The 20,833-nt window shown below is 36.9% G+C and overlaps 1 protein-coding gene across 1 annotated transcript in view; it reads left to right on the top strand.

Moving 5' to 3' along the window:
- Positions 1-561: 561 nt before the first annotated feature.
- Positions 562-20,833, top strand: part of LOC130868359 (odorant-binding protein-like) — a 74,716-nt gene continuing 54,444 nt past the window's right edge. The window contains exons 1-5 of the mRNA XM_057760610.1: positions 562-618; positions 1,044-1,183; positions 2,453-2,523; positions 4,564-4,674; positions 5,366-5,467. Coding sequence (XP_057616593.1) covers positions 562-618; positions 1,044-1,183; positions 2,453-2,523; positions 4,564-4,674; positions 5,366-5,467 — 481 coding nt within the window. The remainder of the gene's footprint in view (positions 619-1,043; positions 1,184-2,452; positions 2,524-4,563; positions 4,675-5,365; positions 5,468-20,833) is intronic.

The following is a 20,833-nucleotide window of genomic DNA, read 5'->3' as shown; positions in this document are numbered from 1 at the left end:
ATTTTTTTTTCTGTTTAGAATATTAAACTTCCTAATTTAAAAAAATATCCTTGTCAAGTTTTACCATCTTATCTTCTAATAGTGTGGTTGCTTTCACTCATTTAGCCCAGGCCACAATTTTAAATTAATTTAACTGTACAGTATTGTGTTTAGTTTCTGTATATATTTTAAAGCATATGTCATGGTTTTAAATGACTCATGTATGACATATGCATATGTATTGTGACCTTTACCCACCAGTATAGTTTTTAAGGCAAAATGATTTCCTAAATGTTCTCACAGGGATAGATCTTTTTTTTCTGACAGGAATGCTCAATTAATCATCCCAACAGACCCTGACCTTTAGCCTAATCTTATTAGTTTAAGGATATGAGATCATATGCCACAAAGCAGGGTCAAAGTAGAGATACTGGACAGATGTAGGTTGTTGTGGTGCAGAATCATTGGTTGTTTCCATGAAACTCCCTCTAACTAACTGTATAAAAAGCTATGTCAGTTCAGTTCCTTCACAACCAATATCCTATTTTGAGCTTCTGCAGAAGAGTAAAGGCAGGCACCACCATGGTAATGTTTCTACTGCTGGCTTTGGCATTTGCTCTGAATCATGCTCATGCTGAGGTAAATTCATTTGGTCTGTGTTTAGGTTTAATGTTCTTCAATAGCTTACTTCTGTTGATAGGTTTTGTTATTCAGTTTGTCCATGCAAGTCCATATTCAAAAAATAACCTGGCTGACTTTTACTCAGTTACTTTTGTCCAGCCAAATTTCTCAAAGATGAAACAAATAAACTAAAAAAACAATGGGTTGAATTTACAGAGCATAGGAAACCAAAATATGAGTAGTTCCAAAAAGCCTCAGGTTTAAAATGCTATGTAAATTGAGTTATCATATTACCATTAATTATTTTTCATCCCTAGAAGCATAATTTTGAACTAATAAAGTATTATTGATTTATATTTTTAGTAATTTTACATATTATCAGAGATTGGAATCAGAGATGTGAGTATCAACTAACATTTTAATGGTATTTGTGGTTTGTTCAGCTTGAAGGAAAGTGGGTTACCACTGCCATTGCTGCTGACAATGTAGACAAGATAGAGGAAGGAGGACCCATGAGATTCTACATGCGTGAACTTACTTGTAGTGAGGAATGTAGTCAAATGGAAATCACATTTTATGTCAAGTAAGCTAATTGTCAATGGTGTAACCTGAGCAGACTATGTTTCACAGATTTTTATGTTGTTAAATTAACAGGAGAATGTTCTGTTTCTGATCAGGAAACTGCAAATCTTATCTTCAGAAATGTGATTATGTTATTCCATAATGGGTTAGCTCTGGGCTCCACATGAAAGTTAAATCTGTCTTCAATTCTATGAGTGTTTCCTGAGAAATCCTTGTGGCTAGAGTCCTGTGGTTGAATTTTATGCTCAAAATTTAGAATCATGAGACTCTAAGGATCTTACTCCTAGTAAGTCAAAAGGTAGGTGTCAGCGTTTGGGTTAAAGTCATGCATGTTATATGATTTTGCCACAATGCCATAAAAAAATTCTTCCACAAACAGGTCAGATAAATCTAATTTGCAAATCCAGGTCTGCTGCTTTAAATTTTTCTCTATATATATTGTTTTATTGGTTAATGAATAAAGCATAAATACCTTGCCTTTTATAGGGCTGAGTAGAGCTAAGTGGGGGAAAACTAAGCTGAATGCTTTGAGAAAGAAATCATAGTCAAAAAGATGCCATTTGGCCACCAGTGGGGAAATACATAAGTTAAAAGCTTGAACCTTGCCAGTGGACCACAAGCCTTAGGGTAAAATATAAAATACTAATTGAGTTAATTCTACATGTAAAAGCTAGCTAGCAATATGCTTAACTGATTGACTAAGCAATGATTTAAATCATATAGTTTCTGTGTGATTATTTTGGGTCTGAGCTGCTGGGAGCATGTCACTGATGCTCTAGTTTCAAAAATTTTCTTTCTGACATTCAGATGACAATGTTCAATGAAAGACTGCATAGGACTGTAAGAACTTAAAATAGTTAGAACCATTAATTTGCTCTAGTCACAATCGTAGTTTTAGGTTACACATATAAGCATTTAAACCACATTCATAAAATCCTGTGTACATATTATTGTTGGTCTAGAAAAGGAGAATTATCATATTGAAAATCATACTCAGTGAATAGAGAAATTCGGACAAGGAAGAAAATAGAGTCTTCATAGCACTTGGAAAAAATGCCACAAATAAAATAATTCATATGTATGATTAGAAACAGAATGATATTTTCTAAACAAGAATTATAAAAAGTGAGATAAACAGAGATTTGTTTTCTCTAGCTCTGAATGCTGTTCATAGAAATAAAGTATCTCAAGTTCTTTAAAACCTGAAGATATTTAATATGAATTCACAGGATAAATACAATAAACCATGATTCCTCTGTTTGATTTTCAGTGTGAATGACCAATGTTCACAGACCAAAATCACTGCATATAGGCAAGAAGATGGAAACTACAGAACCCAGTGTAAGTATGGAATCTGGGAACTTCCTCTATGAACTAGAGCATTGTGGATGAGCACATACATGTTGACACCTCAGCTACTCATAGATACATGGACCTAGAACAATTTTGGTTACTAGGAAAGTTATCAATTTTTCCAACCTACTGAGATATGCTAACAAAATGTCTCCAAATAGTTTCCTGCATGAAAGTTTGTTTCTAGATCATATTCAGTGTCCTTTCTTTCATACAGTATCTCAGATTGTTATTGGACAAGCCTGCCACTCCCTAATAGGTCTCAGTGGACTCAAACATCTTTGAAAACTTCATGATACAGGCTATCAAGTACTTATATTATAGGGATTATCTATCATACTGGATTCATAGAGAATTTAAATTAACAGTACTATTTTAAAGTTTCCTTTTCTTACATTTTGTAAAAATTATAACATTCAAATCACTGGATGAAAAAATACACTTTTTTATTGAAAAAAAAATTTCTGCTTCCTCCCAGCCTCCCATTTCCCTCCCCCTCCTCTCCCCCTCTCCCCACTCCTTTCCCCCTCCCTTTTCAGTCTGAAGAGCAGTCAGGGTTCCCTGCACTGTGGAAAGTCCAAGGTCCTCCCCTCTCCATCTAGGTCTGGGAAGGTGAGCATCCAAACTGGCTAGGCTCCCACAAAGCCAGAACATGAAGTAGGATCAAAACCCAGTGCCATTGTCCTTGGCTTCTCATCAGCCCTCATTGTCCGCCGTGTTCAGAGAGTCAGGTTTTATCCCATGCTTTTTCAGTTCCAGTCCAGCTGGCCTTGGTGAGCTCCCAATAGATCAGTCCCTCTGTCTCAGTGGGTGGGTACACCCCTCGCAGTCTTGACTTCCTTGCTCATGTTCTTCCTCCTTCTGCTCCTCATTGGGACCTTGAGAGCTCATTCCTGTGCTCCAATGTGGGTCTCTGTGTCTATCTTCATCCATCGCCAGATGAAGGTTCTATGGTGATATGCAAGATATTCATCAGTATGTTGGCAAGAGACTTGAACCTAGAGGGATTCCCAGGTGCCCAGGGGGATATTCCCAGTTAGTTCCTTTGGCAGCTGAGGATAGGGAACCAGAAATGGTCCTATCCTAAAATACACTTTTGAAAAGAAGTTCGGGGAAAAACTGTTTAAGAATTTCAAACTGACTACACTAATATTGCAAAACAATTGGTAAAATAATAGCAACACTGTTCAACTGAATTATACACAGCATAACTTTTTGTTGATTTTAAATGAAGAGAAGGTACATTCTTTTGTTAAAAATAATGCTTTTCTAACCTTACATAAATATTAAAATGCAGTCACATAATAGAAAATGACCAAATACTTAAAACGATTTATTTTCCTGTGAACCATTTTATCATTCAACCAGTGTCTGTAAGTGGAAATATCATGCACACACACACACACGCACACACACGTGAATGCACACACAACGGAAAGAGAGAGAGATAGTGAGAGAGATAAAGAGAGAGAAAAAGAAGCATACACGCACAGAAACATTCATAGAGAGATTGACTCACAATATGAATGTCCGGTAAACTTAAAATACTTATTCTTACATTTTACATCTATAATCTTACAAGAAGAAAACTGTTTTGCATATTTGTAATGAGTACAGTCTCTTTTTGCATATGTAGCCATTTGCTCACCAGATCTTATTATGGTATGACACCAAAGTTTTAACTCTTAGGAAATTGACAAGTGGCCTTTTGGATCTGGTTGAAATTGGAAGGAATAACCAAAAGAGTGATCCCACAGATATTGACACAAAGAATTTAGAAAAGAAGGGAAAGTGTATGTACCTAGGATTCACTATCAGGTTTAAAGAGTGGAACTGATTGGTCACCATGTTATGACGGATAAGTAAAATGAATGACTACAAAAGTACCTTTGCCCAAGTGTGTCAAGTGATAGTGAATCAGAGATGACTGCTTGAGTCAGGGTCAATATTAATGTTTTGTCAAAAGGTGATGTCAAACAAAGTAGAAAAATGAGTGACACTAAGTTTTGAAATGTGTCTTTATTGCAGTTGAAGGTGATCATGTATTTAAACCTGTGTTTGCAACAGAAGACAACATAGTCCTTGCTGGTGATAATGTGGATAGAGCCAGCCGGAGAACAAAATTGATTTTTGTTCATGGTAAGAATGGTAGTGGGTTTTCTGAAACAGTAACGAAAGTAAAACCCTGTAAATGAGAATTAAGTCATATTCACCCACCAAATACAGTATCATGGTATTTTCAAACTCTTGTCCACTAAATGACTGTTTGTTCTGTGGACCAACTTTTACATTATACTGCAATTCAAGTAGCATGGTCATTGAAGACTAGGAGAAATGGGGGAAGGCTATTGGAAGAGTTTATTTTCATGTTTCCTTACTGGAAAGAATAGAGTAAATATTATTTTCACAAAATTCAAACTATTTTGAGTATCATTTGATCAAGTGTGTACTAAATAAAAACACAAATTCTAAAGTATAGATTCGGGAGAAATCTGAGGGTTCCATTGACAGGCATCATGACTTTCCAGTGTTATGTTTTTGAAAGTGAATAGGACTTTGATGAGCAAATTCTCTAGAGAAGGTTCTTTTTAAAATTCTTTGATGCATTATGAAACCCTGAAAAGTGATGTCATACCAACTTTTAGACTTTGTTTAAAGTATCTGTGGAACTTGCAAAAAATTTTTTTGCCTGTATTGACTCACCAAGTGAAGATGAATTTGGAGCAGTAGGGATTTTTACTTTATATTGTGGTGGGAAACTAAGGACACAATGTAAATTCTCCAGAATTCTACTGAACAGGTCTCTGACATTGTTATTCGTACAATATAGGAAAAGGTCAACCCTTGACTCCTGAGCAACATGAGAAACTTGAGGCGTATGCTGAGGAACGTAGCATTCCACCAGAGAACATTCGAGACGTTCTGGCTACAGGTATCCACAAGGAATATTTTTATCCATAGCATTTATATATGTATTTATACATACATATATACACATATATATAAAACACTGCATATTCATAAATACATGTATATGTACATACTGACTCTTTCTGTATCTTTGTCTATGTGCTATCTATGTATCTATCCATCAACAATGTGTCTACATATACAGTCATTAAAATCCCTGAGTCAGATTATATCTAGCCATATGCTTTCTTTCAGTTGCTATTTCCAGCAACAATCCTTGGGGAGCTGTTCTCATATTCGTAGGAGAATATTTCTGTCAATTCTTACCCCATTTATTTTCTTTTACAGATACTTGTTCTAAATAATGATCTTCTGTAGGTGAGTAGAAACAGAAGCCATGCCTAATCATCTTGATATTTGAATGGATTTGTTCTTATTACATAAAAAATTAGAGATAAGTATGTGACCAAAAGAAAAAATCAATGTGAAATCTAGACAGTTTATTATTTGTCTTTTAAAACTGAGAATCTTACTGTGATAAAAATGAAGGATAGCATATTTTTATTTATAAAACAGTTTGAAGGACATTTATCTTACTCAGAATTGCTAAATTTTCTATATCGAGTTATAGTCCATCAAAAAATTGTGTCACGACTTTTGAAAATCTTACTTTATTTATGAGTGTGCCATATGATTTATCACAGATAAGGTACAATCAGGTTGATATTTTCAGTATATTCCTTGAAATCACTCAAAATAAATTTTTATGTAAGGCTAAAGAATGTCATTATTTCCTGTCAACAGTGCTCCTATAGAATCCAAAGCACAGGATATTGTTGATTTCTAGGAAAGGAACTGTTCATGTACAATCCCTTATCTATACTCTATATTGTTATATTTAATTTTGTATTCATATATTCAGAAGGGTGAAAACTTTCTTGTCTGTTCAACCATGTATAATTTTTGCTTTTATGTCTGCACAGATGACATGATGAGAATTATGCATCAATCCTCTTGAACATGAAATCAGTATCACATACAAATCCCCATTTCTTTCTAAATCAATTTTCCCCTTCCTGTGAAGTCAGGATACAACATTCCAAACTTCTGACTTACCTTTTTTCTCTTCTTATGATCTATGAGTTGTTCTTTTTTTGAATGATTAAATAAAATGTTTCAAGAAGCAATAAGGACTTTGTGAAAAGGATCTCATTAAAAAAAAACATAAACACTCACTAGCTAATTAAAATCACCACTCCATTGTAACAAATGATATCTGTATTACTAAAACTTATTGTAATAATTGGAAACTTTACAATTACTAAAGAGCCATATGCAAGAACTCTGCAGAAGTGAATTGTATGATGTGTTCTTATTTTCTTTCAGCTGAAAATTAGTTATTTGCAGATAAATGGTCATAACCCTTTAAATATTTCACATAACAAACTCTTTGTTTCTGCCTCCATGTTACACATTATTTAAAACAAAGAATGAAATATGTTTTCAATAGTTCATATGAGGGGATTATCTCTTGTTGAGTTCAATAAGCAAATTAATCAGGGTATTCTTAAACAGTGTACATATGGGTCATTCTCACTTGAAGAATAAATTCATGATAATGTATTCCATATATACCAATCCCTATAAATATGCAAATATTTACTACACTTTTCTCTTTTTATGCAATTATCCCTCATAATGCAGTTAGTTATCAACTAGAAAAGGCCATGCGATCCTTTTTGAGGGATTGGAATAAGGAAAAATAAAAGATAGTAGACAGTGTTGCTATATGCAGTCTCTCATCTAAGGCTATAACAAAATCAAAGTATATTCAATACACATAGGCAACAGATATGAATAAGAAACAAGGAAATATTTTCTTGTTAAAAATGTTATTTAAACTTTCATTGTGTGTCTTGTAAAACAAATGTTTTCAGAACAAATACTTAACTAATATTTGATAAAAAATTCTGCATATTCAATGTACATTAATATCACTTCACCTCATTCTCAAAATAATTACTGGTGCCCCCACCTCTTCCTCCAATTTCTCCAACGTTATTCATGAATATATGTATTTATTTGAAAGTATTTGTGAATGTGTGTGTGTGTCCATGTGTGCATGGGTGTGTATTTAGAGAGAGGAGACTGACAGAGAAATTTATGGCCCAACTGAGTCCATTTAGTTTTTGTAATATGTGTTCATGTTTCGTGCTGGGACCTTGGTCTTCAATTGCTTATTACTTATAACTGATCTCACTTTAGAGGTAAAAGGAATATGGCTACTACTTTTACTATCAGAAGTTGCTTTCTAAGCTGTCAAGTCTTCAAATGGCATAGAAGTTCCAAAATCCACTGTTCACATTGTCATAACAAGGGTAAAGTTTGCCCAGTCTGAGAGGTAACTCAGAGGTGATTAGTTGAACTTGCATCCTGAACTATAGAAGATAAATCATGATTGGATTCATAAACATGTCCAACTACTATTGTTCATTTCATCAACCAATGTAATTTCTATGTGTATTCTGAAAGATAATTTCTTAATTAAGACTATTAGAGATGATTTAAATATCAGTCATACTTGGAAGTACTCTCATGGTGGCCAGGGATAATCTTCCTTCATCAAATTGTAGAGTGTATTATTTCTGCAGATATGTTCTTATAAGAGCCAGAAACTGCCCCAAACTGTTAATTTTGCAAGTTAACAATTCCAGGGATCCTCATTTCTTTGCCTTCTCAGACAGTTGAGTAACTTAGTCAGTTTGTGAGGTCATTAGTATATATACCTATATATATAGCTTCAATTGAGTAACTCCCAACTGTTCTTTTTCCTCAGTGCTTTGGATTGTGAACCTAGTGTGTGCCAAATTTATGTTGTGCAAAGAAAAATACAGGGACAAGAAGAAACAGAGGAAAGTATAGAGTTGCATTGATTTCTCTGTGGGATGTGTTAACCTAAGAATCATACATACAAATAAAGGATAAATAGATTGTGTGTATAAAGTTGTATTTGCCATTGAAGATATTGCCTGATTTTTCTCCTTCAAAGAAAACCTTAGTCTAAGGTTTGTCATCAGAAGAGAGAAGGCTCTAAGAATGCAGTGTGTCTTTAGATAAGGAACTTATGTGTAAATATCTTGTGTGTTTTTATTCTGTGACCATGGAATTCATAGTTATGGCTCTTGATTGAATCCTGAATATGAGATAAAAATAAACTTTTAAGGTTCACCACTCATAATATTAATATAAAATAAAATTCAAGAGAATGTTTTAAGTTTTTCAGAAAATGAAATCCTTAATTAACTTTGTGCATATGAGTATTCAGAAGCAAAGACATAGGCAGATTCCTGGCATATCTTTGTAAGAAAAGATAGTAAGATGAAGGGAGCAAGAAATATTTAAATATTTTCCTGAATTGACCTCAACCTGAATAGATGAGGCAAATTGCCTAGGACAGAACATGACAACAAATCCATGGGTAATTGTTGATGTTGTGAACTCTTAGGTGATTTGTCACTCAAATGAGAAGAAAGAATATTTACTTTTCAGACTCTCATGGTTGATTCAACATTGTACTCTAAACTTCAGCTTGCTTTTTTTTTTTAATTTAACTTTATTTTATCTGTTCTTTGAGAATTGTGTACAATGAATTTTGATCATACTCACTCCCTCCCCAATTCCTCCATCACCTCTTTTTTATTAATTTATTTTTTATTATTAAAAATCTCCTCCCCTCCTCCCATGTCCCTCCACCTCCCCCCATCCCCCTCCCTTTCCCTCTCCAGTCCAAAAAGCAGTCATGGTTCCCTGCCCTGTTGGAAGTCCAAGGTCCTTCCCCCTCCATCCAGGTCTAGGAAGGTGAGGATCCAAACAGACTAGGCTCCCACAAAGCCAGTACATGCAGTGGGATCAAAATCCAGTGCCATTGTCCTTGGCTTCTCATCAGCCCTCCTTGTCCGCCACGTTTAGAGAGTCCGGTTTGATCACATGTTTCATCAGTCCCAGGCCAGCTGGCCTTGGTGAGCTCCCATTAGATCAGCCCCAATGTCTCAGTGTGTGGGTGCACCCCTCGTGGTTCTGACTTCCTTGCTCATGTTCTCCCTCCTTCTGCTCCTCATTTGGATCTTGGGAGCTCAGTACAGTGCTCCAATGTGGGTCTCTGTCTCTATCTCCATCCATTGCCAGACAGTTCTATGATGATATGCAAGATATTCATCAGTATGATTATAGGATAGGGCCATTTCAGGCTACCTCTCCTCAGCTGCCCAAGGAACTAGCTGAGGACATTTCCACGGACCCCTGGGAACCCCTCTAGAGTCAAATCTCTTGCCAACCCTAAAATGGTTCCCTTAATTAAGATATTTACTTCCCTGGTCTCATATCCACCCTTCTTCCATCCCAACCATCCCATTCCCCCAAGCTCCCCCTATCCTCCCCTTCTCACTTTTCTCTCCCCATCTCCCACTACCCCTACCCACCCCCACCCCCAAGTTCCCAATTTTTGCCTAGCAATCTTGTCTCCTTCCAATATCCAGGAGGATAACTATATGTTTTTCTTTGGGTTAGGTCCCTGCAAGGGAGTGCAGGGCACATTCAGCTTGTACTGCAGGGTCTTCTGTGTTCCACTCAACCCTGCCCTGCCCCCTTGTTCGCCCTTTTGTCTGAGGTGTCCTTGGGCTAACAGGCATCCCTGTTTCAGTGCTGAGGAAGTCCATCCAGGTGGGTGAGTGTGTGCTATCCCCTGGCGGCCTGTCCTGGAAGAGAACACAACCCCCACACCTCCAGCTCCTGCTGCAGTGGTTTCTTTGTTACACATGATCCTGCCTCCCCCAAGCCTGCCATATTTTCTGCAAGGTCCTTGGCTCAGGAACCATTTCCTGCTACTGCACTCAGGCTATCTACCTAGAGGAGCTACTAGGCATCCCTGTTTTAGTGCTGACGAGTTCCATCCAGACAGGAACAGTTCCTGCTCCTGCACTGAGAAGATCCACCCAGAGATTTAGTCACAGCAAACACTGGACCAAGACACCAAGACTCTCCCGGCTCCATTTGAAGGAAGAGATGGGCAGGCGCCAATGCAAGAATTCCTCCAACAACCTGAAAGACAACATGACATCACCAGAATCCAGGGATTTTGAAACAGGAAGAACTGAACACCCTACTCCAGAAGAAATAGAAGAAATCGACTTTAAATGGAACTATATGAAAATAATAGAAGACCTTAAACAGGAGGTGAAAAACTGCCATGAAAAATGGAGATGACAAACAAAAAGGTAGAGAAAATGAATAAATCTCTCAAAGATACCCAAGAAAAACAAGAAACAGCTTGTTTTTAAAAAAGAATTTGTATCTGTTTTTATAATGCATTGATATATATATATATATATATATACGCATAAAATTGGGAAATTAAAAATACACTCCATAATGTAAAGTGTGAAGGAGACAATTATCAGTGGATATCTAGAAGGATCTTGATTAGCACTTGTAAAATCTTATTAATCATGAACACATTTTGAGGGGAAAAATAACTGCATTCAAAAATTTCAGAATTGTTTCTCCAGTACACTAGAACTACATCCAGTTAAACCATAAGTCTTTGTTATTAAAATGGGAATCTGAAGAAACAATAGAAGACCCAACAATGTTAAAGTCTAAAAATATGTGAATTGAACTTAAGAAATCATTTAGAGAAAATCTCAATGAGTGACTGTTTTATTCTAGGATTTCCAAAGAGGTAGAGAGGAGGGGTAAATTTTATTAACATTTACATTACAGAGACTATGAGACATAGTAGTGAAGTATAAAATAGAGAATAAATGTACTTTACTACAGCAAGGGCAGTGGGAATGTCCAGGACATATTCCTGCCATACAGAAGAGAAAATGATGTGGAATTCCCCACTGTATGCTGTGAATATCATTGGTTATAAAAAAACTGCTTTAAACCTATAGCAGAGATATAGGGGAACAGAGGTAGGTGGGGAAATCTAAGCTGAATGCTGGGAGAAAGTAGGCAGAATCAGAGACAAGTCATGGAGGTAGATGCTGGAACTTTAGTTGGTAAGCCACAGTCACATGGTGATATACAGATTAATAGAAATGGGTTAAATTAATATATAAGAATTAAACAATAAGAAGCTAGAGCTAATGGGCCAAGCAGTGTTTTAAATAATATAGTTTTTGTGTGCTTATTTTGGGGCTGGGTGGCAGGGAAATGAACAAGCATCTTCCTTTCAACAAGGAAAGATGATGAAAGGAAAAAAAGAATGAAATAAATCATTTCCAATTTGATGTCCACCTGGATGATGATAGTTGAATTTGATGATACAGGAATTTCCTACACAAAAGGCACTGCTTGAGGTTTGGCACTCTATTTGCCACTCAACTGAAATGTAAAGAGTATTGATTTTCTGAGTCATCATGGGAGATTCATTTTGGGGATGCTTAAACCATAGTGTGTACTAAACAAATAAACATTTTCATGACAAATGTCAAGAAGCATATTGATGGTGGATAGTCTTTTTAGAAGGATATTCATAAAAATTTAAATAGCCAAATCACTTCATACAATTTATTTATTGTTCAGTAAAAACTGAGTATGTTTAATCACTAACCCCTGAGTCACTTTCCACAGTATATTGAGTCAGATCCAGGAAAATGCAAGATTCATGTATTTGAGAGTCAAAGCTTAAAATGATTTAGGAAAACATCACTTGAAGCTTTAAAATGTTGGATATAAGATAGAGAAAAATGTTTTAGAAAAATAATTATTCATCATTATCCTATGAAGCAAAGAGAGACAGGTAGACAAAGACACAGAGAGAGACAAAAAGAGGGAAACAGAGACAGAGAGGCAGAGGGACAGAGCTGAATTTTACCAAAATTTAGGTATTTGTGATTTTGAAATACACTGAAGAAATAGTTGACAGATAGTTCATATATTGAGAAGATATATAAATACTTTATTTATAATAACACATATTCAGAATGGTAAATACATTATAACAACACATGTATTCAGAATATTGAATACATTATAACAACATATGTATTTAAAATTTATAGCAAAATCACTAATATCATTAATAAAATACAGATAATATAAATGAGTAATGATTTGAATGGAGTGCTATAGAAAATAATGGAATAGAGTAATCATTTAACAAGTCACTTTATTCCTTCTGATAATAGAAAATATAACTTCTAATGGAAACCATGACAAAATTTATTACAATGCATCTGTGCCCAGTGACTGAGTCTTGGCGAAATGGTTGAAGCAATTATGTCAAATAAGTGCCTGCCTCTTTTCATATGGACCCTGAGCATCAAGCCAAGAAATACAGCAGCTGAGTTTTTGCAAAACAATAGTCAGTGAATCATCCACTTGATTCAAAAAGGTCAGCAAACTGAGAAGCAGAACATCAGTCTGTAATTGGATTATAAATGGGATTCTTTGTTCATTCTTACTGACTGGTGACAGAAAGAAAAGCATTGTTATTTTACTTTTTGGGTTTCTTTTTTTGAGAAAGGGTTTCTCTGTGTAGCTTTGTAACCCACACTGAAACTCACTGTTTAGACCAGTCTTGCCTTGAACTGACAAAGATTCACTATGCTATGTGCTTTGATTAAAGACATGTGCCACCATGGCATGGCTCTATTGTTATTTTTATATTTTTAGAATTTGAAGAACATGTACATTCCATGAGTGTCACTAAATGGAAGACTGGGTCTTAAGGTAGGTTGAAAGGATTTCATGGAAGAGACTTTGTGACTATTTACCACACCTCCTACATATACCGGAAGGCCAAGGTTTCCTATTCTTGCCATTCCCAGATGAGATATTATTCCTAGAAATTCCTTGTCTGCAATCCCTTTTCAGATGTCCTAATTTACCAGAATTAAAACATTTGGCATGTTGATGTCCCCTCATTGCTTTGGAAATTGATTCCCCTACCCAATAGTCATCATTGTAGTTAAATGTCTGAAAATTCATAATATGCTAAATCCATTCATCCATAGGTGTTGATCTAGTCTTTAAATGCCCAATTATATTTTTGCCTTCTAAGTTTTCATTTTCAAAAGGCAGTGATCTGAGACCTTTTCATCTAGCTCTGGGGTCTGTTACTTCCATGTTCAGAGCCTTAATTAATCTTTGCAAAATGTCAGAATAGGGGTGTCCCTGTCCCTACCTAACCATGGTATATGACTTGATCCTTCTTCTTGGTTCTGGTATTCTATCCCATGCATTCAAGGCTACTTTGTAGCATAAGGACAATACTTCTTCACTGTAAAGTGCTTGGACCTGTGGATCAGCATAAGCTCCTACACCAAGAATTTTATCCTGTGAAACCTCCATACCCTTTGCTGTTCCATATATTTGGATTTTTCTCTGAAATAAATTCCAAACATCAATTAAGGTCCACTTTCTAACTATGAGAAATCATGGGACATAGCCCTGACATTATATCATTTCCTTAAAAAATGTAGAGTGCAAGCCATAATTAACGATGACTTGCTTAATTTACTTTATGTCATTTATCCCTACTGGTGTCCATCTAGCATATTTGGCTCCCTTTGACCCTTTGGAAGTTGATACTTTGTCAGTGTAAATTACAGGGTATGTCGCTAAAATCCTGGGTAAACCAGTTCTGACAGCCAGTGGTGGTGACAATGTATCTTGCCCTTGTATCTTCTCACCCTATTCATCAGCTCTGAAAATTTCCTCAATAATTTTAAATCTCTTAATCATAATCTCTTGTAAAGCTGGAATCTCCTGACCTGTAATTGTTTCTAGTGATTTCCCCTACAGTATCAATTTTCTGGTCCCCATTCTGCACCTGTGATTCCAAGGTCTTAATGTTTCCTTTCAAACATAACATCTCCTCCGTGAAATACTCCTAAACATCGTGTAAATTACCACCCTGGAGGTATATTCTGTTTGTTACTTTTTAAAACCTCTGTGATAACTTCTGAATGTCAAATTCAACAGCCTGGACCCTCTCAAGTAAAGTTCCTAGTACCCTTAGATATAGTGTCAATGTTGCCTATTATGGTATTAATCCTATCAATTAATGCCATATACTTCCATAATGATGTAATATGAGGAAGAAAATTGAAACCTAATAACCAGAAAATTGAGGTATCTTCATAGGCATATAGGCCTCTTGTGATTTCATCCATATTGGCAGCAAAAACCCCAGCAAGAGTCACATTAAAAATGAAACCTGCCAGGCGATGGTGGCACACGCCTTTAATCCCAGCAATCGGGAGGCAGAGGAAGGCCAATCTCTGTGAGTTCGAGACCAGCCTGGTCTACAGAGCTAGTTCCAGGAAGGCTCCAAAGCCACAGAGAAACCCTGTCTCGAAAAACCAAAATAAATAAATAAATAAATAAATAAATAAATAAATAAATAATAAATAAAAATGAAACCTGACATTTTATGTATTAACCAGGAGTCATGACTTGAATCGCTGCAAAGCATCATGACAAATCCTGTTTTAAAATCTCATTCAAGGGCTGGAGAGATGGCTCAGCGGTTAAGAGCATTGCCTGCCCTTCCAAAGGTCCTGAGTTCAATTCCCGGCAACCACATGGTAGCTCACAAACATCTATAATGAGGTCTGGTGCCCTCTTCTGGCCTGCAGGCATACACGTGGAAAGAATATTGTATACATAATAAATAATTTTTTTTCTTTTTTTTAATTTTTATTCTTTTTTAATTAAAATTTCCACCTGCTCTCCGTTTCCCATTTCCCTCCCCCTCCACCCACATGTTGCCCCCTCCCCCCACTCCCCTCCCTCTATCCCTACTCCTCTACTCCTCCCCCAACTCCATTCCCCCTCCCTCTCGATACTGAAGAGCAGTCCAAATTCCCTGCCCTGCAGGAAGACCAATGTCCTCCCATTTCTATCTAGGTCCAGGAAGGTGAGCATCCAAACAGGCTAAGCTCCCACAAAGCCAGTTCATGTATTAGGATCGAAACCTAGTGCCATTGTCCTTGGCTTCTCAACAGTGTTCATTGTCCGCCATGTTCAGAGAGTCCAGTTTCAACACATGCTTATTCAGTCCCAGTCCAGCTGGCCTTGGTGGGCTCCCAATAGATCAGTTCCACTGTCACGGTGGGTGGGTGCACCCTTTTTGGTCCTAACTTCCTTGCTCATGTTCTCCCTCCTTCTGCTCCTCATTTGGACCTTAAGAGCTAAGACCGTTGCTCCAAATTGGGAAGAACCGGAAGAGATGGGGAGGGACATTTTTTACTCATAACAGGACAAAGTCTCAACCCTGAATACCTATGCCCCTAATAAAAAAGTACCAACTTAGGTGAAAGAAACATTACTAAACTCAAGGCAGTCATCAAACCACACACACTAATAGCAGGAGATTTCAACACTCCTCTCTCACCAATGGACAGGTCAATCAGACAGAAACCTAACAGAAATAAGAGGATTAAGGGAGGTAATGAATCAAAAGGACTTAACAGACATCTATAGAACATTGTACCCAAATAGGAAAGAATATACCTTCTTCTCTGCAGCTAATGGAACCTTCTTGAAAATTGAACACATATTCGGTAAGAAACCAAACTTCCACAGTTACAAAAATATATTAGTAACCACCTGTGTCTTATCAGATCACCATGGATTAAAGTTATAATTCAACAACAATGCTACCCCCAGAAAGCCTACAAACTCATGGAAACTGGACAACTAATGAACCACACCTGGATCAAGGAAGAAATAAAGAAAGAAATTTAAAGTCTTTCTTGAATTTAATGAAAAAAAAAGATTCAACATATTCAAACCTATAGGACACTATGAAAGCAGAGCTAAAAGGAAAGTTTATAGGACTAAATGCCCACTTAAAGAAAACGGAGAAAGCACACATTGGAGACTTAACAGCCCACCTGAGAGCTCTAGATAAAAAAGAAGCAGACTCACTTAGGAAAAGTAGAAGACTGGAAATAATCTAACTGAGGGCTGAAATCAACAAAATAGAAACACAGAAAACAATCCAAAGAATCAATGAAACAAAAAGCTGGTTCTCGGAGAAAATCAACAAATTGATAAACCCCTATTCAAACTAATCAAACAGTGGAGAGAGAATACACAAATTAACAAGGTCAGAAACAAAAAGGGATACATTACCACAGACACAAACGAAATCCAGAGAATCATTAGATCATACTACAAAAGCCTGTGTGCCACAAAATTGGAAAATGTAAAATAAATGGACACTTTTTTAGATAAGTACCATATACCAAAGTTAAACCAGGACCAGGTGAACAATCTAAATAGACCTGTTAGTCGCGAAGAATTAGAAGTTGTTATAAAAAAACCTCCCTACCAAAAAAAAAAAAAAAAAAAAAAAAAAAGCCCAGGTCCAGATGGCTTCAATGCAGAATTCTACCAGAACTTCCAAGAACACATATTACCTATACTCCTTAATGTATTTCAAAATATAGAAACAGGCCGGGCTCCAAACACACAGGCTCCAAAACCACAGAGAAACCCTGTCTCGAAAAACCAATATATATATATGTATATATATATATATATATATATATATATATATATAGAGAGAGAGAGAGAGAGAGAAGTCATTGCCAAATTGCTTTTATGAAGCTGCAGTTACTCTGATACCAAAACCACACAAAGACACAACCAAGAAAGAGAACTACAGGCCAATCTCACTCATGAACATCAATGTGAAAATCCTCAATAAAATACTGGCAAACCGTATCCAAGAACACATTAGAAAAATTATCCATTATGATCAAGTAGGCTTCATCCCAGGGATGCAGGGCTGGTTCCACATACAAAATTCTATCAATGTGATCCATCATATAAATAAACTGAAAGAAAAAAATCATATGATCATTTCATTAGACGCTGAAAAAGCATTTGACAAAATTCAACATCCCTTTATGATAAAGGTCTTAGAGAGATTAGGGATACAAGGGTCTTACTTAACTATAATAAAAGCTATTTATAGCAAGCCAATAGCTAACATCAAATTAAATGGAGAGAAACTCGAAGCCATCCCACTAAAATCAGGAACACCACAAGGCTGTCCACTCTCTCCATACCTCTTTAATATGGTTTTGAAGTTTTAGCAATAGCAATAAGACAACATAAGGCGATCAAAGGGATTCAAATTGGAAAGGAAGAAGTTAAACTTTCATTATTTGCAGATGATATGATAGTATACATAAGCGACCACAAAAAATCCAGCAAAGAACTCCTACAGCTGATAAACACCTTTAGTAGCGTTGCAGGATACAAGATCAATTCCAAAAAATCAGTTGCCCTCCTATACACAAAGGATAAGGAAGCAGAGACGTAAATCAGAGAAGCATCACCCTTCACGATAGCCACAAATAACATAAAATATCTTGGGGTAACTCTAACCAAGGAAGTGAAGGATCTATTTGACAAGAACTTTAAGTCTTTGAAGAAAGAAATTGAAGAGGATACCAGAAAATGGAAGGATCTCCCTTGCTCTTGGATTGGGAGGATCAACATAGTAAAAATGGCAATTCTACCAAGGACAATTTATAGATTCAATGCAATCCCCATTAAAATACCATCAAAATTCTTCACAGATCTTGAGAGGATAATAATCAACTTTATATGGAAAACCAAAAGACCCAGGATAGCCAAAACAATCTTATACAATACAGGAACTTCTGGAGGCATTACTTTCCCTGACTTCAAACTCTATTACAGAGCTACAATATTGAAAACAGCTTGGTATTGGCATAGAAACAAAGAAGTCATTCAATGGAATTGAGTAGAAGACCCTGATTTTAACCCACAAACCTATGAACACCTGATCTTTGATAAAGGAGCTAAAAGTATTCAATGAAAGAAAGAAAACATCTTTAACAAATGGTGCTGGCAAAACTGGTTGTCAACGTGTAGAAGAATGAAAATAGATCCATATCTATCACCATGCACAAAACTCAAGTCCAAATGGATTAAAGACCTCAATATCAGTCTGAACATACTGAACCTGATAGAAGAAAAAGTGGGAAGTACTCTACAACATATGGGTACAGGAGATCACTTCCTACGTATATCCCCAGCAGCACAGACATTAAGGACAACATTGAATAAATGGGACCTCCTGAAACTGAGAAGCTTCTGTAAAGCAAAGGACACTGTCACTAAGACAAAAAGGCAACTCACTGATTGGGAGAAGATCTTCACCAACCCCACAACAGACAAAGGTCTGATCTCCAAAATATATAAAGAACTCAAAAACTAGACTTTAAAATGCTAATTAACCCAATTAAAAAATGGCGCACTGAACTGAACAGAGAATTCTCAACAGAAGAAATTCAAATGGCCAAAAGACACTTAAGGTCATGCTCAACCTCCTTAGCAATAAGGCAAATGCATATTAAAACAACTTTGAAATATCATCTTACACCTGTCAGAATGGCTAAAATCAAAAACACCAATGATAGCCTTTGCTGGAGAGGTTGTGGAGGAAGGGGTCACAGTCATCCATTGCTGGTGGGAATGCAAACTTTTGCAACCACTTTGGAAATCAGTGTGGCGCTTTCTCAGAAAATTTGGGATCAACTTACCCCAAGATCCAGTAATACCACTCTTGGGAATATACCCAAGAGATGCCCTATCATGTGACAAAAGCGTTTGTTCAACTATGTTCATAGCAGCATTGTTTGTAATAGCCAGAACCTGGAAACAATCTAGATGTCCTTCAATGGAAGAATGGATGAAGAAAGTGTGGAATATATACATATTAGAGTACTACTCAGCAGTAAAAAACAATGACATCGTGAATTTTGCATGCAAATGGATGGAAATATAAACACTCTTCTGAGTGAGGTATCCCAGACCCAAAAGGATGAACATGGGCTGTTCTCACTCATAATTGGTTTCTAGCCATAAATAAAGGACATTGAGCATATAATTTGTGATCCTAGAGAAGCTAAATAAGAAAGTGAACCCAAAGAAAACATATAGTCATCTGCCTGGATAGGGGAAGTAGACAAGATTGCCGGGCAAACCTGGGAACTTGCGGGTGAGTTGGCATGTGGCTAAGGGGAAATATGGTGAGAAACATGAGAAGGGGAGGATGGGGGGAGCTTGGAGGAATAGGATGGTTGGGATATAGGAAGGGTGGATACGGGAGCTGAGAAATATATATCCTAATTAAGGGGGCCATCTAAGGGTTGGCAAGAGACTTGACTCTAGGGGGACTCGCAGGTGTCTAGGGAGATGTCCCCAGCTAGTACCTTGGGCAACTGAGGAAAGGGAAACTGCAATGACCCTATCCTATAGCCATACTGATGAATATCTTGTATATCACCATAGAACCTTCATCTGGCCATGGATCTAGATAGAGACAGAGACCCAATAAGCAACAGACTGAGCTCTTAAGGTCCAAATGATGAGCAGATGGAGGGAGAACATGAGCAAGGAAGTCAGGACCATGAGGGTTGCACCCACCCGCTGTGACAGTGGAACTGATCTATTGGGAACTCACCAAGTCCAGCTGGACTGGGACTGAATAAGCATGGGATGAAAACGGACTCTCTGAACATAGCAGACAATGAAGGCTGATGAGATGCCAAGGACAATGGCACTAGGTTTTGATCCTAATACATGAACTGGCTTTGTGGGAGCCTAGCCTGTTTGGATGCTTACCTTCCTGGAACTAGATAGAAGTGGGAGGACCTTGGTCTTCCTGCAGGGCAGGGAATTTGGACTGCTCTTCAGTTCCTAGAGGGAAGGGGAATGGAGTAGGGGAGGGGGAGAGGAGTGGGGGAAGGGGGAGAGCAGTGGGGAGAGGGGGAGCAGAGTGGGGGAAGGGGGCGATGTGTGGGAGGAGGGAGTGGGAAATGGGAATCGTGGAGGGGGCGGAAATTTTAATTTAAAAAGAATAAAATAAAGAAAAAAAAGAAGTTCCTTTATCGTACATAGTTTTGGCTTTCATGAGTTTTGTTGCTTTTCCATATGAAGTTGTGTATTGTTCTTTCAAGGTCTGTGAAAAATTTTGTTGGGATTTTGATTGGCATTGCATTGAATATGTAGGTTGCTTTTTGTAATATTGGCATTTTTACTATGTTAATTCTACATACCCAAAAACATGGGAGATCTTTTCACTTTCTGGTGTCTTCTTCAAATTTTTTCTTTAAAGATTTAAAGTTCTTGCCAGACAGCTCTTCCATTTGTGTGGTTATAGTTACTCCAAGATAGTTTATGCTGTTTGTGACTATTATGAAGGGTCATGCTTCTCTGATTTCTTTCTCAGTCCATTTATCATATGTGTAAATGAAGGATGCTGATTTTTTAGTTAATCTTGTATCCTGCTACATTACTGAAGGTGTTTGTGAGTTGTAGATATTCCTTGGTA

This window comes from Chionomys nivalis, chromosome X (assembly GCF_950005125.1).
Source record: "Chionomys nivalis chromosome X, mChiNiv1.1, whole genome shotgun sequence".
Lineage (NCBI taxonomy): Eukaryota > Metazoa > Chordata > Mammalia > Rodentia > Cricetidae > Chionomys > Chionomys nivalis.
The sequence above is the reverse complement of the archived record's forward strand: the minus strand, read 5'-3'. Positions and strand labels throughout refer to the sequence as shown.